This window comes from Oratosquilla oratoria, chromosome 39 (assembly GCF_046742065.1).
Source record: "Oratosquilla oratoria isolate Oo_2021 chromosome 39, ASM4674206v1, whole genome shotgun sequence".
Taxonomy (NCBI): Eukaryota; Metazoa; Arthropoda; class Malacostraca; order Stomatopoda; family Squillidae; genus Oratosquilla; species Oratosquilla oratoria.
Window position 1 is genome coordinate 41,460,811 of NC_134815.1, and position 15,964 is coordinate 41,476,774.

Genomic DNA, 15,964 nt, shown 5'->3' on the forward strand with positions numbered 1-15,964 from the left:
AGATACGAGCGTTTAAAGTTTTCAGCATTGTATGTCTGATATTTATTTGCAATTTTTATTATATTCACACACAAGCAGTCCTTTTCATAATTGAAGATTTTGTGCTTTTAGCGGTTTAAAACCTCACTGCTGGGGTGTCATAATTTTGTCAAATCATTGCAGTGGTTTATTTTCACCAGCAATGAGTGCCTTCCCTCCGCTCAATGACAAAGCTAAAACAGGAGTTGCGATCCCAGCCCCACATGTTTCTCTTCCCCTGAATTTTCCTCATCTTCTCATCAGCTGCAAGAAAGCACTTAGTCAGCTGTGTTGGCAGTGGAGGTGGTGCTGGTGGTAGACGCGCAAGGCGGTGGTGTCCCTCCTCCAAGCCTTTCACACCTTGCCCTCCTTCTAGCACAATTTTCATTCCACTTTTGGCTCAATTTTTTCGTCTTTTCCTTGGTTTTCCTCTTCATCATGATGCAGTTGATGACTCGACATCTATTAATTGTAGTAATGTCCAGGAAATAAGGCAAATAGTGGCACAGGAACACAATATTGCCACAGTCAGTGAGGTGTATGCATCAATCTGCTCTGATGTTTGATGAGTAACTCAGGCTTGAAGCATGCTGTGCACATAGCACAGAAGAGAAAGTCACAGTGATGCCAGACGTACAAAAATATAGCTGTTTAATGGAATTAGACAAGTGAAAATGAGATATTTATAGATATTTATGGCCCATTCTTGCATGAGCCATTTAAATTGACATGCCTCCCGGGCCCTTAAACTCCCTCCATTATGCTGGGGAGGAAATAGTCAATCATGTTTTGCTTTTAGGATATATTATTCAAATATGCTCATGTTTAAAATTCGATTTTTGGATGAAAATTTCATGATTCTAGGTGTTCAGTCCCCACTTAAGTGGTTGAAATAAACCAGCTTTGGTTGTTAAGCCTTACTGCATTGCCCTTTGTGGCAGGGCACATAATACTTCATTCATGAGGTTAGGTTGGAGGGGTATTTGTTTTAACTGTCTGAAATGGGTGTTTGCTTAGAATCTCCCCACCCCCTTAGGAAAAATTTGGCACATTTTCAGCACTACAAAGCACATTGCCACTGAGTAAAGGCCTAAAAACTCCTTTGTGTAAGGACCATTCTGCAGGCCATTATTTAGGGGGGAAAATGGGGCTACTGTATCTCAGGAACTCTAACCACCTACAGAGCCAAAAATCTGTACACATTCATTTTGGCCAAGTACCAACTTGTACACAGAATTTCATCAAAATCTGAGGTGGTGTGGTGGGGCAGATTTCTAAAATTGGACCACTTGGCATGGGATGACCTTGAGGATACTTTGGTGCATTGATACTTCTACTCCCCATTCATTTTTTTTTCTTCCTTCCCCTCCCCATTATTACAGTAGATAGTATGCTGTCACCATGGTGCGTTCTTGTAACATTTTTGCTTTTCCTTTTTGAGAGCTACTGTAGCTATCTCAAATGCCAATCATTGAGTCAGTTTCCAATCATTAATTAGAAGAGGAGGGGAGCAGTCATCAGTTGTAAGCTCTCATGTGACAGAGTATAGGATAGATTTGTTAGGTCATTGCCAGATGGAGTAAAGAGTGGGAATTTTCCTCTCCCATGTTTAGCCACCTTGCTAAGAGTCAGAGAACAGTAATGGGCATAACATATTAGTTATGTAATAGTAAAACTACATAAATACATATACCAAAGGCTTTTCCCCCTTACAAGGGAGGAAAACTACATTATTTTATTTATGTATTTATTATTATTATTATATATATATATTTTTTTTCAGGTATACTTGTGGAAAGAGTCGAGGGGATAGATCATTAGCTCTTTCCTCTAGTCCTCTTCCACCCAGGACCCTGGGTTGGAGTACAAGCCAGGTTCCTCAAACATCAGGTAATTTGGCTGGCACATCTACATCAGGGGACAGCTGAAACCTCAGGTCAGACTCTTGGGTGTGACAATAAGACAACAAGCAGTGTTATTCGAGTGGGCAAAGTCATGCAACAACCCATGATGAAGCCAGAGCCAGAACAGCCACCCCCTCCAGGGGTGTCCGTTCCATCACCACCAATTCCAATGACAATACCAAGTCATCAGAAATTCAGCAGTTTCCCATGTATGATGCCACCGCCACCACCTGCAATGATGGAAGATGACATGCCAATCCAAACTATCATTAACAGCCAGAATTCCTTTCATGGCAACCATCCAATGGACAAGAGACCTATGCATCCCAGTATGCCAATGGCACCTCAACATCTGGCTCTTGGCGGTCCACCAATGCCACCTATAGCTGTTGGACCACCTATGCCAATGCATCCATCATGTGTTCTTGCACCACCTCATGGAGTTATCCCACATCATCCGCATATACCTGGACCACCACATCACCCTCATCATCAGATTGGTCCTCCTCCACCTCCTCCTCCACCACCTCCTGCAGGACCCCCAATTCCTCACCCTATCCCAGGTCCACCACCCCTTCCTGTTCCACCAACAAGGAGCATGTACCCTTCAGAGATTGCATTTCCGCCTCCGCTTCCTCCAGAGGAACCTAAACCACCACCTCCTGAAGAACCTCCTCCTCCAAGTCCTATGAAGAAACCAAAAAGTTCAAACCCTCCACAAACCCTTCCTAAACCACCACCGCCACCCCTTCCTCCACCACAAAAAGTGCAGCCCATACCACCTCCAGTTCTTCCCCAACTTCCACACCAGACTCCATCATTCCCAGTTCCATCAGGTCCAGGACCTACAACTTCTGTGCCAACCCCAACACCTGCATCAACCCCAGCTTCTACTCTAGCTTCTACTCCAGCTTCTGCTCCAACTCCAGCATCCACACCAGCTCCACCACCACCTGCACCACCTACACCTATTTACCCTCTCACCACCCAACCAGGGTTTCACTATGGATACCCAAATGCTCCTTATAATTACCCAGGGGCACCACCATATGCAAGCGTTGCTGTATCTTCAGCTTACCAGAGGTTTCCCCAGCCAACCACACAAGTCCCATCATCTAATGCCACAACCACTACTTTCACAAGAAATTCTAACTTGATTACAGTGACAACTACAACAGAAGAACCGTATGACCCAGAGGAAGCCATGTTTTCACCTACAAGTATGAGTCCTGACTCTCCACAGAAGGACAACAATGAGGAAGATCACTTGATTGCAAAGTATGTTAAAAATGTCTCTAAAACCAAATCCCCTGCCAGTAGTCTAAAGTCTCCTGATTGTTTGAGTTCAGAAAAGAAGAAGAAGCGGGTTTGTTTTGCAGAGAGCACCAAACCTCCTGCAGAGTCCCCAGCACGCTTGAATTTAGACACAAGGATTAAAATGATGTTTGGTGTTGGTGATTCAGAAGAGGAGATTTCACCAAATAAACCTACAAAGATACCAAGGCTAGACATGAAAACTTGTGTAAGTAATGATAAGTTAGCCCCATCTCAAATTCCAGTTGGATTTGGTCATACTCTTCCTGTCAACATTGGAAATGGAAGACCTTTGTCACCCCCTCCATCTCCTTTTTTGAATAGAGACATATATCTTTATTGGCACAAGGAAACTATGAAATTCCGACAAGCATGTAAACTTTCAAGTACAGACTTTGTCAACTCAGAAGCCCCTGGGAAAGGATTAATGGGACGAACATTGAATGGTGTCAAGAAAGGTAACCCACCACCTCCCCCAGGGGAAGGTGTTCCCCCTCCGCCAAAGAACTTTCTTCCCACAAAGCCTCCTCCAAATTATGAGAACCCGAGGGAAATGCCACCAGAAAAGGAACAAATGGGGCCTCCATTCCCGCCATCATCTAACAGTAAAACACGGAGTACTGGCAGGAGTGAGTTTATCAGCATGGATGGGGATAGTGAACTTGAAATGGTGAGCAAACATCCTGAACATGGTGAACGCAGAATGCATGGTGCACACCACAGTGAACGCAGTGATGATAGTGAGAAACAGATTGTTGGTTTGGTATTGAGACATTTTGTTGAGGAATTGAAAAGAACTTTAAGAAGGGACTTACAGAAAGAATTGGTGGACAGGAGGGTTATGAAGAAAATTGATAAAATTCCTAGCAGAAATAGGAGATAGTATTATTGAATGGCACACAGAAAAATTAAGTTTAGGAAAATGATTGAGCTCTGAAGTTGAAATTCTTAAGAGTTCATTGAGCTGTATTGTGATTTTATATTTGATTTTATAGAATGCCATTGTTGGGATTCATCATGAAAATCCAACATTGTTGATATTAAAAATAAGATGGTGATACCATAGTTCAGCCTGTTGTACATTATTTCTAATAACTTGTCAGCTAATTAGTTAACATGCCTGATGTTTTGAAACGCTACTCATACTTCAGTGGTATTGTTGATGATGGTTGAACAAGGTCAAGGTGGGTGCTGTATTAAAGTCATACATAAAAAGGAAAAGAAACAACAAAACAAAATGTGAACATATGTATTCACTGAGGTGTGAATAGTCTGTCATTGAACCTGATGGTTCCTATTGTGACTGTAAGGTGTACACATAATCATACCAAACTTTTTGACAAGCCATTGCATTGGCACCTCTTAATTACTCGTCTGTATCGTATTACGCATGTAAAAGCATAGACCTGGTGATCCAAGTGACAGGACTGGCCTTTGCAACATAGGAGCTTGTCTTTAAATAATTGGTGATATTGTCAAATTCAAATTGTACATATCTAAAGTCATGTGAAAGATGTATTTTTTCTTTCCTTTTCCTCAATATATGTATTAATTTGTTCTGTACTATTTGAATACTTCAAGTGTTTCTTCACCTCATCATTCTGGTTAGGTTTAAATTCGCATGCATTATATATGCTTATTCCCCAAGGGTGGGACTACAGCTGTGGAAGCATGTCATTGCTTTAGGTAAGGACAGTTGGCATTATTGGCTACAGGTTGGACACACGAATGCAACAATGCTGTAAAAGATTTTGTATATATTTTTTTCACATAAGTAATGCAGTCATCTTTTGTCAAGGGTGTTAGTAACAGTATTTCCAGTGATGCTACTGTTGGCAAAGTCCCACCCATAGATATAAGTAGATGTTATGCATTCATAACCATGCTCACACACAGACACACATGCTAGGGTATCCAGTACTCTAGCTTCCCACATAGAGTACGGGATATCTGGAATTAATTAAATAAAGAAACACTATTCAAGATTTTAAGAAAAAACTTGATGCTGAAAGATACAAAGACGGGTCACCATGAGCATAGCTCCCTTCCCGTATAATACGAGGTAAATGTGTGCACACACACAAACACACTCACAGTTATGTGAAACCCACATTCTGTAATATACCCATACCTACAGTTCATTATTCATTTGTTTACACATACAGACGGTGCCTTTGCCTTTATTGTCCAGCTGTGTTTTTCTGTTGTTCAAGTGCTTCTGTCACAGGCAAGAAGAGTCATCCAGTGAATGTCATGAATAACTGTAAGTTGCAGTGTATGGCAGGACCCTTTGCATTCTTCACAGATTATTTGCAGATATCCTTTGGCCTATTCAACTTTCATCCATTTGGTAAGATTAGGCTGTGAACTAGATTGGTACTGGCTGAGGATAGTAGGGAGTTGGTTTTTTACGTTTATCCTTTTCATACTTTGGCCAAATTAAGTGTTGGGCATGAGGTAGAACAAAACTGATGAAGTATGTCATTGGTTATAAGGAGTAAATTGAGATTGTATTCACCTCTACAGTTAGGAGACCATATTTCAGTGAGACAAAATTGGTCAGTATAAAGTGGAAGAAAATATATAAAGTATATTGCTATGTTGAAAGGGATATTTTTTATCTGTACATTTGGGCTATGACCAAGATGTTGATGGTCATTTGTAATGTATACTCGACTTCTGTGACTGAAAGTAGAATGATTTGATTTTCCTAATGAACTTGGGTGCCAGTGACAGTTTATGCAGCATGGGATTCCATTCATTCAAGGATTGCGATTGTACATCACAAAATTTATGTTCCTTTGAAACCTTGAAAACAGGCTTATTAATCACATCAGCTGTTTAAGGTCAATAGAAATTGGTTCAAGGGTTAGAAATTGACATTCATTTATATACATATACCAAGGGTACTTTCCCCCTTACCAGGGATGCAGTCAAAGTCAAAAGGCATTAAACTCCCACCCATTTCATCCCCATCCATTCCACTCCCACCCACTACCCCTCCCTCTCATCTTGGCTCTTCATGGGTCATCCCTGTATCTCGCCCATCACCCTGGGTCAGGAGCAATGCAGCATATCCACAGCAAGGCTACTTCATTTAATCAATGACCCTTTCTATCCCCTCATGCAGAAACATTGAAGACGGAGAAATCCTTCGGGCTGTGTCAAAATATCATTCACACATAACCACTCCCTAACCCTCCTCCCCATCTCCTACCCTCTCCCTTTCATTCACCATGGTATCTGTACATAGCCATTCTCCACTCATCCCTATTTTCTGCTTTCTCCCTTCCTCAACAGACCCCCCTCTTGCTCATTCTTTCTGTGTCCAAACTATCCCAACCCTATCTTCCATCTCCTTTTTTATCCCTGTTCTCCTCCTCAACTCATTTCTATTTCCTACTCTATCCAATCTTGTAACCCCTGCCGTGGTTCTCAGATGTTTCACCTCAAACACATCTTCCTCTTGTATGTTCCATGTCTCTGCCCCATATAGTGTTCCTGGCACAATCACCCCTTCATAAAATCTTCTCTTAGCATCCATTCCCAAATGTCCATTTCTCATTACACTTTTTAATACCCCAAGGCATTTACTTGCTTCTCTCAGTCTACATTCTACCTCAACTTTCCTGCCACATGCAACCCCAAGTAACTAAAGGTATCCACTTCCTCTAGCCTCTCTTCTTTAAGATTAACTTTCAAATTGCTGCCATCATCTTTCCTTGTACATCTCATCATTGTCCTATCACTACCTTTCCTTCTATTCCCTCCCATTCTTGTTTCTCACACCATCTTTGCACACCTTGTTACTCCCTCCTCGAAACACTCCCATTTCTCGTGCACACCAGTCTCAACTCTATCCTTCACCTCCCACACTTCTCTCGGCTTCTTCTTGTTCTCCTTTTCCTTCTCATTTAAGCAATTTACTCAAAGCACCACCCTACCTTCTGTCCTTTTCCATGTTTTCCATCTGTCCTTCACTCTTAACTTACCCTCCTCCAAAAAATGATCTGATATTCCCCCACTCTCTCCCCTAAGAATATTGATATCCAAAACTTTTCCTACTCTTCTCTGGGATACCACTACATAGTCGGTTAAAGCCCTTCCATCCACTACCCTCTCCTATGTGTACTTATGCTTAATTTTGTTTCTAAACACTGTGTTAACTATCATCAACTCTCCAAACACATCTCCACCATCAGTTCCCCATTACGATTTTTTCCTGGCACTCCACACTTCCCAACCACTCTGTCAATTAGTTCATCAACTCTAGCATTGAGCTCTCCCAATACCACTGCATTGATGTTTCACCCTAAACCTTCTATGCACTCATTTAAATTTATCTGAAAAACCTCCCTTTCCTCCACACTCTTCTCACCACCATGCCCAAATGCACTTACAAAGACCCACATCACCCTCCCCAATTTTACCTTCACCCACATTAACATTGAAGAAACCTCCTTCCACTCCACATGCTTACCTATCTCTTCACTTAGTTGTACAGCCACCCCTTCCCTCTCATCCTCTCCTCACTCCTGACAGTCCCCACTACACCCCCAAACTCACCCCTTCCTTTCAACTTAGTTTCACTCAATGCCAACACATTCATCTTCCTACTCACAAACATATTGTTTTTCTCTTCCCTTTTACTCTCCTCTGTACCACATCCATGCACATTAAGAAACCCAAACCTTAGGGTTCTGGTGCAAAAACTCTACCCAGACCCTATTATGCCATGACTTCTTGTAGGAATTTACCCTTTAGGGCTACAGAGAGCAGGGTACCTAGTCCTATCCTCCGTCCCATTTTAGTCACTTATTATTGTCCAAGTGGGAACTTGGTGGCAGTATTCTTTCTCCCCTATTACAAGTTTAGGCAAAAATGCATGTCTATATTCAGAGAGGTTGTACAAGACAGTATTAAGAGTGGTGGGGGGGGGGGCTGCATAATGGAGGGACAGTAGCAGTACAATAAAGTAGCATCATTTCTCTGTAAGTAGATATTATCTCTAACAGACAAAATGACATGTGACTTGGTCTGTAGGGGCAACCCATATGGACCCTAAAATACTACCTGCATGCTACTGAGTAATTTTTACCTCTCGGTATGTAGCCAATACCCCAGATGGGTATTGGCTTCATAAAAAAAATTGTAAAAAAAAATATCCAGGAATGTAAGGGTTAATCATCCCTGTGTTTGCAGGTGTTAATTAGATACAGCTATGGCTATTTGCTGACATCCTTTAGGTATGTTTACCCATGCTTTATGCCAGCTTTCTCAGGCCAGTAGTTTGGATACTGGTTCATTTTGTTACAAACTGAATTTGGATTGTGGGAAGCCATTAAAGATTAAATGGATAGGCTGTCCATTAATTCTGATTTGTAGATCAGGGCAGAAAAGGGTGGCTAAAGCTACTAAGGTCAGCTTTTAAATTCAATTGTAATTGCAGGTACCCATCAAGTATCCCATTAAGTACCATGATGCAATATTGACAGCCAATGGATTTCCTCTTTAGTGTAAATGGGCAAATACTATTGACTAAGGGTTATGTCTCTTGTATTTTCCTCCATGTCTACATACAGTATATAGGTTGCTTATCTTATGGTGTCATGACTTCTTGCCTTCATTGAAAATGTAGTCTGTGCTGTATTCTTGACTTATTGCTGCTTGTATTTTTTTTTTTTTTTTTTCAACTTGATGGAATATGGCATTGGCATTGTAAATATAGAAACCTATGGATATCAGATTTTAACTTTATTTCTATTTATGAACAAGGTCATAGGTATTGGAAAGATAGAGCACAACAAAATAAATTGAAGTGAGTCTCAGGATGCACATAAGATTATATTGGGTTGAAGCTGAATATCTATTTTCTCAGTTTCAGTTCTTGAAGGTATTGTCAACAATTTGCATTACCAGTAATTTTAATTGGTTCCATCTTCAAATCAAGACCTTTATTTCATCAGTATATGAACCATAACTATGTTTTCCTCTACATGAAAGTTGATAGAATGTATGTTCTGTGTTTTCCTTATGTGATTTTTCTAGAAAGAACAGGAATACATTTATGGAGTATGGAATGGTCTTCAAGTTGTGACAAGCTGTAGTTTAACAACCAAGTTGTTGTAGGTAACATTCAAGAATATTTTGATGCATTTGGATGGTCATGGTCTTATGTTTATTGTGTTGGTAATTCCCAGGAGGTTCTGAACAGCTTGGTGTCAGTGGAGGGTAGAACGAGTTGTGTTTTGGTATGAGCACCAGTACAGAATGATAAGTTGACATTGATTTTGTGTCCACTCATGGCTGAAGGATTGGGTTTTGTAAATGCTGTACTCAAAGTCAATGAGACATCTTGGTGAGATGCTCATTGGTTAGCATTATACTTCCTTGGTGCCATGTAAAAATTAGAGATATAGGATAAAAGTATTAAACTGAACCTGTGTCAAAAAAAAAAAAAGCAAAGACTATTTGGAGAAATGTACAGTAGATCCCCTTTGCAGGTAAAGATGGATCTGAGAACTACAGAATGCCCCCATAATGAGAGAAATATAGTCCATCAAATATGAGGTTTTCCTTGCTGTGTCTCAAGTGCTGAGCTGACAGGTGATGTCGATGTAAGTCTTTTGTAGAAATATAAACTTTTACTTTGTCTCATGTGTTTTTCTATTATCATTATCCTCAAAAAGATAAAAGAATACCAGATGGAATGTGGGAGGTGGTGAGGGATAAAGGAGGAGGAAGAGTAGAAGAATGGGTATGTTTCATCCATCTATATACCAAGGTCTTTTTCCTCATTATCAGGGAGGTAGCCAGAGTCACAAGGCATATACCCACCCCATTTCATCCCCTTAATCTTTGCTCCTCATGGATGACAGGTCATCCTTGTATCCCACCCACTGCTCTAGGTCAGAAGCAAGACAGCACATTTACAGCAAGGCTGTTTCATTTAATCTGACCACCCCGTCATGCAGAAAAATAGCAGATGGGGAGGGAAGTAATAAAATGTCCAAAAATGGCAAGGTAGTTAAAGAAGATGGAAAGGACCAGGAGAGGTAACAAATGGTAGGATGAATAGGTGAAGATGGTGATGGAGGAGAAGCAAATATACAAGGATTGGTTGCAAGGTAGAACAAGGGAAGCATGAAAGGTATAGTGAAATAGAAAACTATCTTCTCATGTTTGACTGAAGTCACCTCAAGCTGATTTTGATAATGTTTCACAATTTCTAATCTACCTGTGGACAGGTTTGGGAAGATAGTTTTGTATTTCATTGTACTCCTAAGGTTCCCTTATTCTACTGGAGGACAGTGTTGAGACATGTTCCATGTCTTCTGTGCAGTAATTGGATCTTTGGCACAGCAGGTGAAGTGTACTTTTTGCATGGCCTATGGAGGAACCTCATCAGGGATAACCCCCTAGCTCCCAACTAATCAGAGCACTTGAAGTGTAGTGCCAGATATTAAGGAATTAAAAGATAGTGAGATGCTAGCTTCTGTTTATTGATCTTACAGGGGCTAGGCTTTCCTTCAGACTCTACTGGAGGAAAATAACTGCTGTAGTAGGGATTACTAAGGTCAGGTCAACTGGGGTAGCTGCTTAACAGATGGCGAGTGGTGTTTCAGTGATCAGCACTGAAGAGTTACAATTGAATTGTTGCCTTGGAGAAAACTGTTGAAGGCCTTAAAGAGGAGAATCAAGTTCTTCGCTCAAAGACCCAAAACACGGGTAACAAACCATGTTTGGAATCTGGGTAGGAAAAGGTGACAAAACACAGAGAGGGTAAAAAACCCTCGCCAGACCTGCTTGAATGCAGAAACTCTTCAAGCTCTCATGGGTTTACAAGAAGAAAGGAAGAAAATGCAAGAAGGATGGGGCAGTCCCTAGGTCCCTGCCCACAGGTAAGATTTTGGTTGTAGGAGATAACCAGGTGTGGTATTTAGATAGGGTCTACTGCGACAAAGATGGAAGCATAGGATCCAGGTGAGTTTCCCTGGGGCAGGGATAGGTGATGTTAGAGACAGGATTGAAGAGTGTATAGTCAGGGGACCCATCATTTGCTTGAGTGCTGGGGGGAATGACACAGGTAAGTTAGAGAGCGAGGAATTGTTTGTGCGGTTCTGGGATGCACTAGATAAAATTAGGAATAAGGGAGGGGTTCCTGTTGTATGTGGAATCCTTCCAAGCCATAGAGTTGGAGGCATGTGGCATCCCAGGGCTATTGCAATGAATTGCAGGCTGGTAAAATATTGTAAGGCAAATGGATGGGCATTTGTTGACAACTGGGATTGCTTTTATGGTAAGAATCATCTATATTTACCTAGTTGTATTTTGCGGGAAGGGGAGCTATGCTCGTGTTGTCCCGCCTTTGTATCTTGCAGTGTCTAGTTTGTTTTTAAACTCATGAATGGTTTTTGCGCATACTATTTCATTGTCCAGTTTGTTCCAAGTGTCCAAAACTCTATGAGGAAAACTGTTTTTCTTCAGTTCTCTTCTATAGCTATGTTTTTTTATTTTCTTTCCATGTCCTCTTGTGTTTCTTTTGTCCCAGTTAAGTAAGTTCTCACTATCGAGTACCTCTGTGCCTTTCATGATTCTGTAGATGGTCAATAGGTCACCTCTCTCTCTTCTTTGCTCCAGTGTCGGTAACTCCAGTTTAGCCAATCTCTCTTCGTATGATAGGTTTGCAAGTGCAGGTGCCATTTTTGTAGCTGCTCTTTGGATTCTTTCTATTTTCTTTATATTCTTTTTGGTACTGGGGGACCACAATGTCGCTGCATACTCTAATCTAGGCCTTATCAATGTAACCAATATTTTTTTCATCATGTCTTCGTCCAAGTATGTAAACGCCACTTTTATTGATCTTAGCAAGTTGTAAGTCTCCCCGACAATTTTGTTAATCTGTATATCATAGGACAAGTCGTTCGTGATAATTACTCCCAAATCTTTTTCGGATCCTACTTTCTTTACTTCTTTGGTTCCAATTGTATATTTTCCTGATATTCTGTTTTTGCTTTTTCCAAACTCCATTATGCTACACTTCTTAGTATTAAAGTCCACTTCCCATTTCTGACTCCAGTTCCATACCCTATTTAGGTCTTGCAGTGCTTCACAGTCCTCATCAGTTTCTATTTTCCTTAGCAGTTTGGCGTCATCGGCAAAGAAGCTCATGTAGCAGTTTACGTCCTCATCCATGTCATTCATATAGATAGCAAACATTATTGGTGCCAGCACAGATCCTTGCGGTACTCCACTGATCACCTCTTTCCAGTCTGAATATTTTTCTCTGAGCACTACTCTCATCTTTCTACCAGTCAGAAAGTCCTCTATCCATTTTAGTAGGTTTCCCTGTATTCCTCCTATGTGTTCCAGTTTTTTTAGTAGTTTTCTGTGTGGTACTTTGTCAAAGGATTTTTGCAAGTCTAGGAATGCACAATCAGCCCATCCATTTCTTTCTTGCACTATGTCTATTAGTCTTGAGTAAAAGCATATTAAGTTTGTGGAGCATGATCTTCCTTGTCTGAATCCGAATTGTCTTGGGTTTAATATGTCATTGTCTTCCAGATGTTTTACCCATCTATTCTTGATTATTTTCTCACAAATTTTGGCAATGGTGCTTGTTAGTGATACTGGCCTATAGTTGGTGGGTTCTTCTTTGTTTCCTCCTTTGTGTATTGGTACAATGTTAGCGTTTTTCCAGTCCTCGGGTATCTTTCCTTCTTTGAGTGAGCTGTTTATTAAGATGTGTATTTTGTCTGTTAGTTCTTCTTTGCACTCCTTTAGAATCCAATTTGCAATACCGTCCGGGCCATGTGATTTTCTGACATCCAGCCTTGATAAATGTTCTGATATTTCCTTTAGTGATGCTGTAAACCCATTCATGAGGGGAGATTTCTTGTTTTTGTCTATGTCACAATTCGGTATTTTCTCTCTGGTGAAAACAGATTTAAAGTGATTGTTCATGACTTCGGCCATCTCTAAATTTTCTGTGTATTCTATGTTTCCTTGGCATAGTTTCACCAATTCCTGTTTGTTTTTAAGTTTACCATTCACATACCGATAGAATAGTTTGGGTTGCTCTTTGCATTTGTCTATAATATCCTTCTCATGGTTCCTTTTCTCCTCTCTTCTCACATTAACATACTCATTTCTATAGTTAACATAAATTTGCCATTTGCTTTGTTTTTTGTCTTTTCTCCACTTTTTCCAAGCTTTGTCCCTTCTGTCTTTTGCCTCACTGCATCTTTTGTTGAACCAACATTTAATGTACTCTCTCTCTCGCTTTTGTCTTGGTACATGCCTGTTTACCCCTTCATTGTAGTTTTCCATCAATATATTCCATTTCTCTTCCACTGCTGTTTCTTCCCTGTAAAATATTTCCCAGTTTGCATTCCGGAAGAATGTCTTTAGTTTTGTAAAGTCTGTTTTGTTGTACCTCAGTCTTCCTTTCCTATGCTTTTCGTTCCTCTCTATGTCTATTTCTTCCTTTAGTATAGTTTCGATGAGTACATGGTCACTCTTTCCAATTGGTGTCTCATACTGGACTTTATGCACTATTTCAGGCTCTGTTGTAAATATTAGATCTAGTTTCGATGGCTCTTCATTATTTCTGTACCTTGTGTTTTCATGGACCCATTGGGTCATTGTGTACTCCATGGTCATATCTAGCAGTACATTGCCCCACGAGTCATCTCCTCCTTGCACTGTCATGCTGTCCCAACAAATTTCTTTGCAATTGAAGTCCCCCATAACTACCAGATTACCCTTACCCATTAGTATCTCATCGAGTGATTTTCTTGTGTCATCTAGCATTTTTTTATGTTCAATTTCTTTCCAAGCGCTTGTTTTTGGAGGCACATAAGTCACCACAAACTTTCTACTTTTCATATTCTTGCCTTCGACTTTTATCATGATCAATTCAGCATTACCTTTGCCCTCTGCAATTTTTGTCACCTTTAGGTCTTTCTTGGCCAAGAACATGATTCCCCCTCCCTGTTTCTTGTCCCTGTTTTTTATCCAGTAGTTGTATAAACCTTGTCCGATAACAGTGGATGGTATTTCACCTCTTAGTTTAGTCTCTACAATTCCCATTATGTCTGGTTTTGCTTCTAACAGATAATCATTGAGTTCGTTCAGTCCCGAAATTAGTCCGTCAATGTTGGTATAGGCCACTTTTAATTTTCTTCCTTCTCCCTGGTTTCTTCTTCCCTTGTTTTGTTCGTTTTGAAGCGCCATTGTCTTAATCTCAAGTCTATTACTCTCCACTGGAATTCTTTGCATTCTGTCTCCGATCTTTTCAAGTTTTTTTCCTTTGCTTCTTCTCTTAGCGCCCTTTCTTTTTCTAATTCCTCAGTACTCATTTCTCTTTTTATCCATATCTTATTGTATTTTTCACTCTTTGCCAAGTTACCTACTTTTTCAAATATGTCTTCTACTACCACTTGTGACCTTAGTTTTATCTTTAGAGGTCGATTCCTATCCTTAGTATAGCGACCAATTCTGTAAGTCTCTTCTAAGTCTGTGCCTGAATCACTATCTCCCCCCTGAATTTCATTAAGGATTTCTACTGCTGTCTCTTTTTCTTCTTTTTCTCTCATGTACCTCGCCAATCCTTGTTTTTCTTTAAGCCCATAAACCACAATACATTTCTTCCTATCTACTGTATCCCTGACCCAATTTGCTTTTTCGTTAATCACTTGAATGATTGTGTCTTTTGCATTATCTTGCATTTGCTGCTTGACTATTTCTTTGAAAGCAATTTCTTTATTTTCAATATTTTCTTTCCACTTCTTAATTTCCTGGATACTGTCCCCACCTAAGTTTTCTTCGATCTTTTGTGTCAATTCTTGGAATTTGTTGTTCACTTCCTGCTTTAGATTTTCGCTATTATTATCATTAGTTTTCTTCTTTTCATTATCATTCTTCAGTTCATTTATGTCTCTTTTCATTTCTTTAATTTCGTTTGTAAGATCCAAGTTAGCTTTTTTCAGGTCAGAAATTTCATGGTTAGTCTTAGATAAACAATCAATTAAACCAATGACCTCTTTTCTTAAGTCCATGATTTCATTTTCCCACCGAGTCCTATTTTTGCTCATCTCTCTCTCTATCTCTAATAATCTACTTAAGTTCTTTCTTTCGTACTTACCAAACCCTAAGAAATCATTGTCATAACACGTGGTGCTTTGTTTATTGTTTACATCGCGGTTCAGTGGATTGCCTCCAGATGGCTCTGATTCGCAACTGGCTTTCGAGTCGTTTTCATTCATTTTTGCTAATTTCGAGTTAACACAATTAACTAGCACTGCATAGATACCATTTCGGGCACTCACGTTCACTCCCCACCCCTACAGTACAAACCAGGTTTTCCTTTTTCGTCGTAAATCCTCTTCTTCTTGGTCGCGCGACGACGAGCGGTGTTGCTTCGATGAGCGTGTGTGTGCCTATGTCACCCAGAGGATTTTGGCTACTTGCTAAATCCCTTGAGTGAGAAGTAGGCATCCTGCAGCAGGGTTTTTTCAGGTAGATTATGTGGGAGTCGGGGAGTATCGGAATATAGTAAGGTAATAAAAACAGCTCAGTGAGGGACTGTGTAAAAAATCACCAAATCAGATGGAGGGAAGATACAATTGATTTACTGTGAGGTAAAGCTTGCATAGAGATTTGATATAGCTATTACTGAATCCTAGATCAATATGGCCGATAGACATCTGGAAATCAAGATAGAAGGA

General features: G+C 40.3%; 1 protein-coding gene across 5 annotated transcripts in view; it reads left to right on the forward strand.

Annotated features, from left to right (window-relative positions):
* LOC143020368 (uncharacterized) overlaps positions 1-9,890 on the forward strand; it is a 65,570-nt gene extending 55,680 nt beyond the window's left edge. For all 5 annotated transcript variants that reach the window (XM_076176742.1, XM_076176745.1, XM_076176744.1 and 2 more), the window contains one exon: positions 1,802-9,890. In XM_076176742.1, the coding sequence (XP_076032857.1) occupies positions 2,014-4,119 (2,106 nt within the window). In that variant the 5' untranslated portion in view covers positions 1,802-2,013 and the 3' untranslated portion in view covers positions 4,120-9,890. The remainder of the gene's footprint in view (positions 1-1,801) is intronic.
* Positions 9,891-15,964: the final 6,074 nt, after the last annotated feature.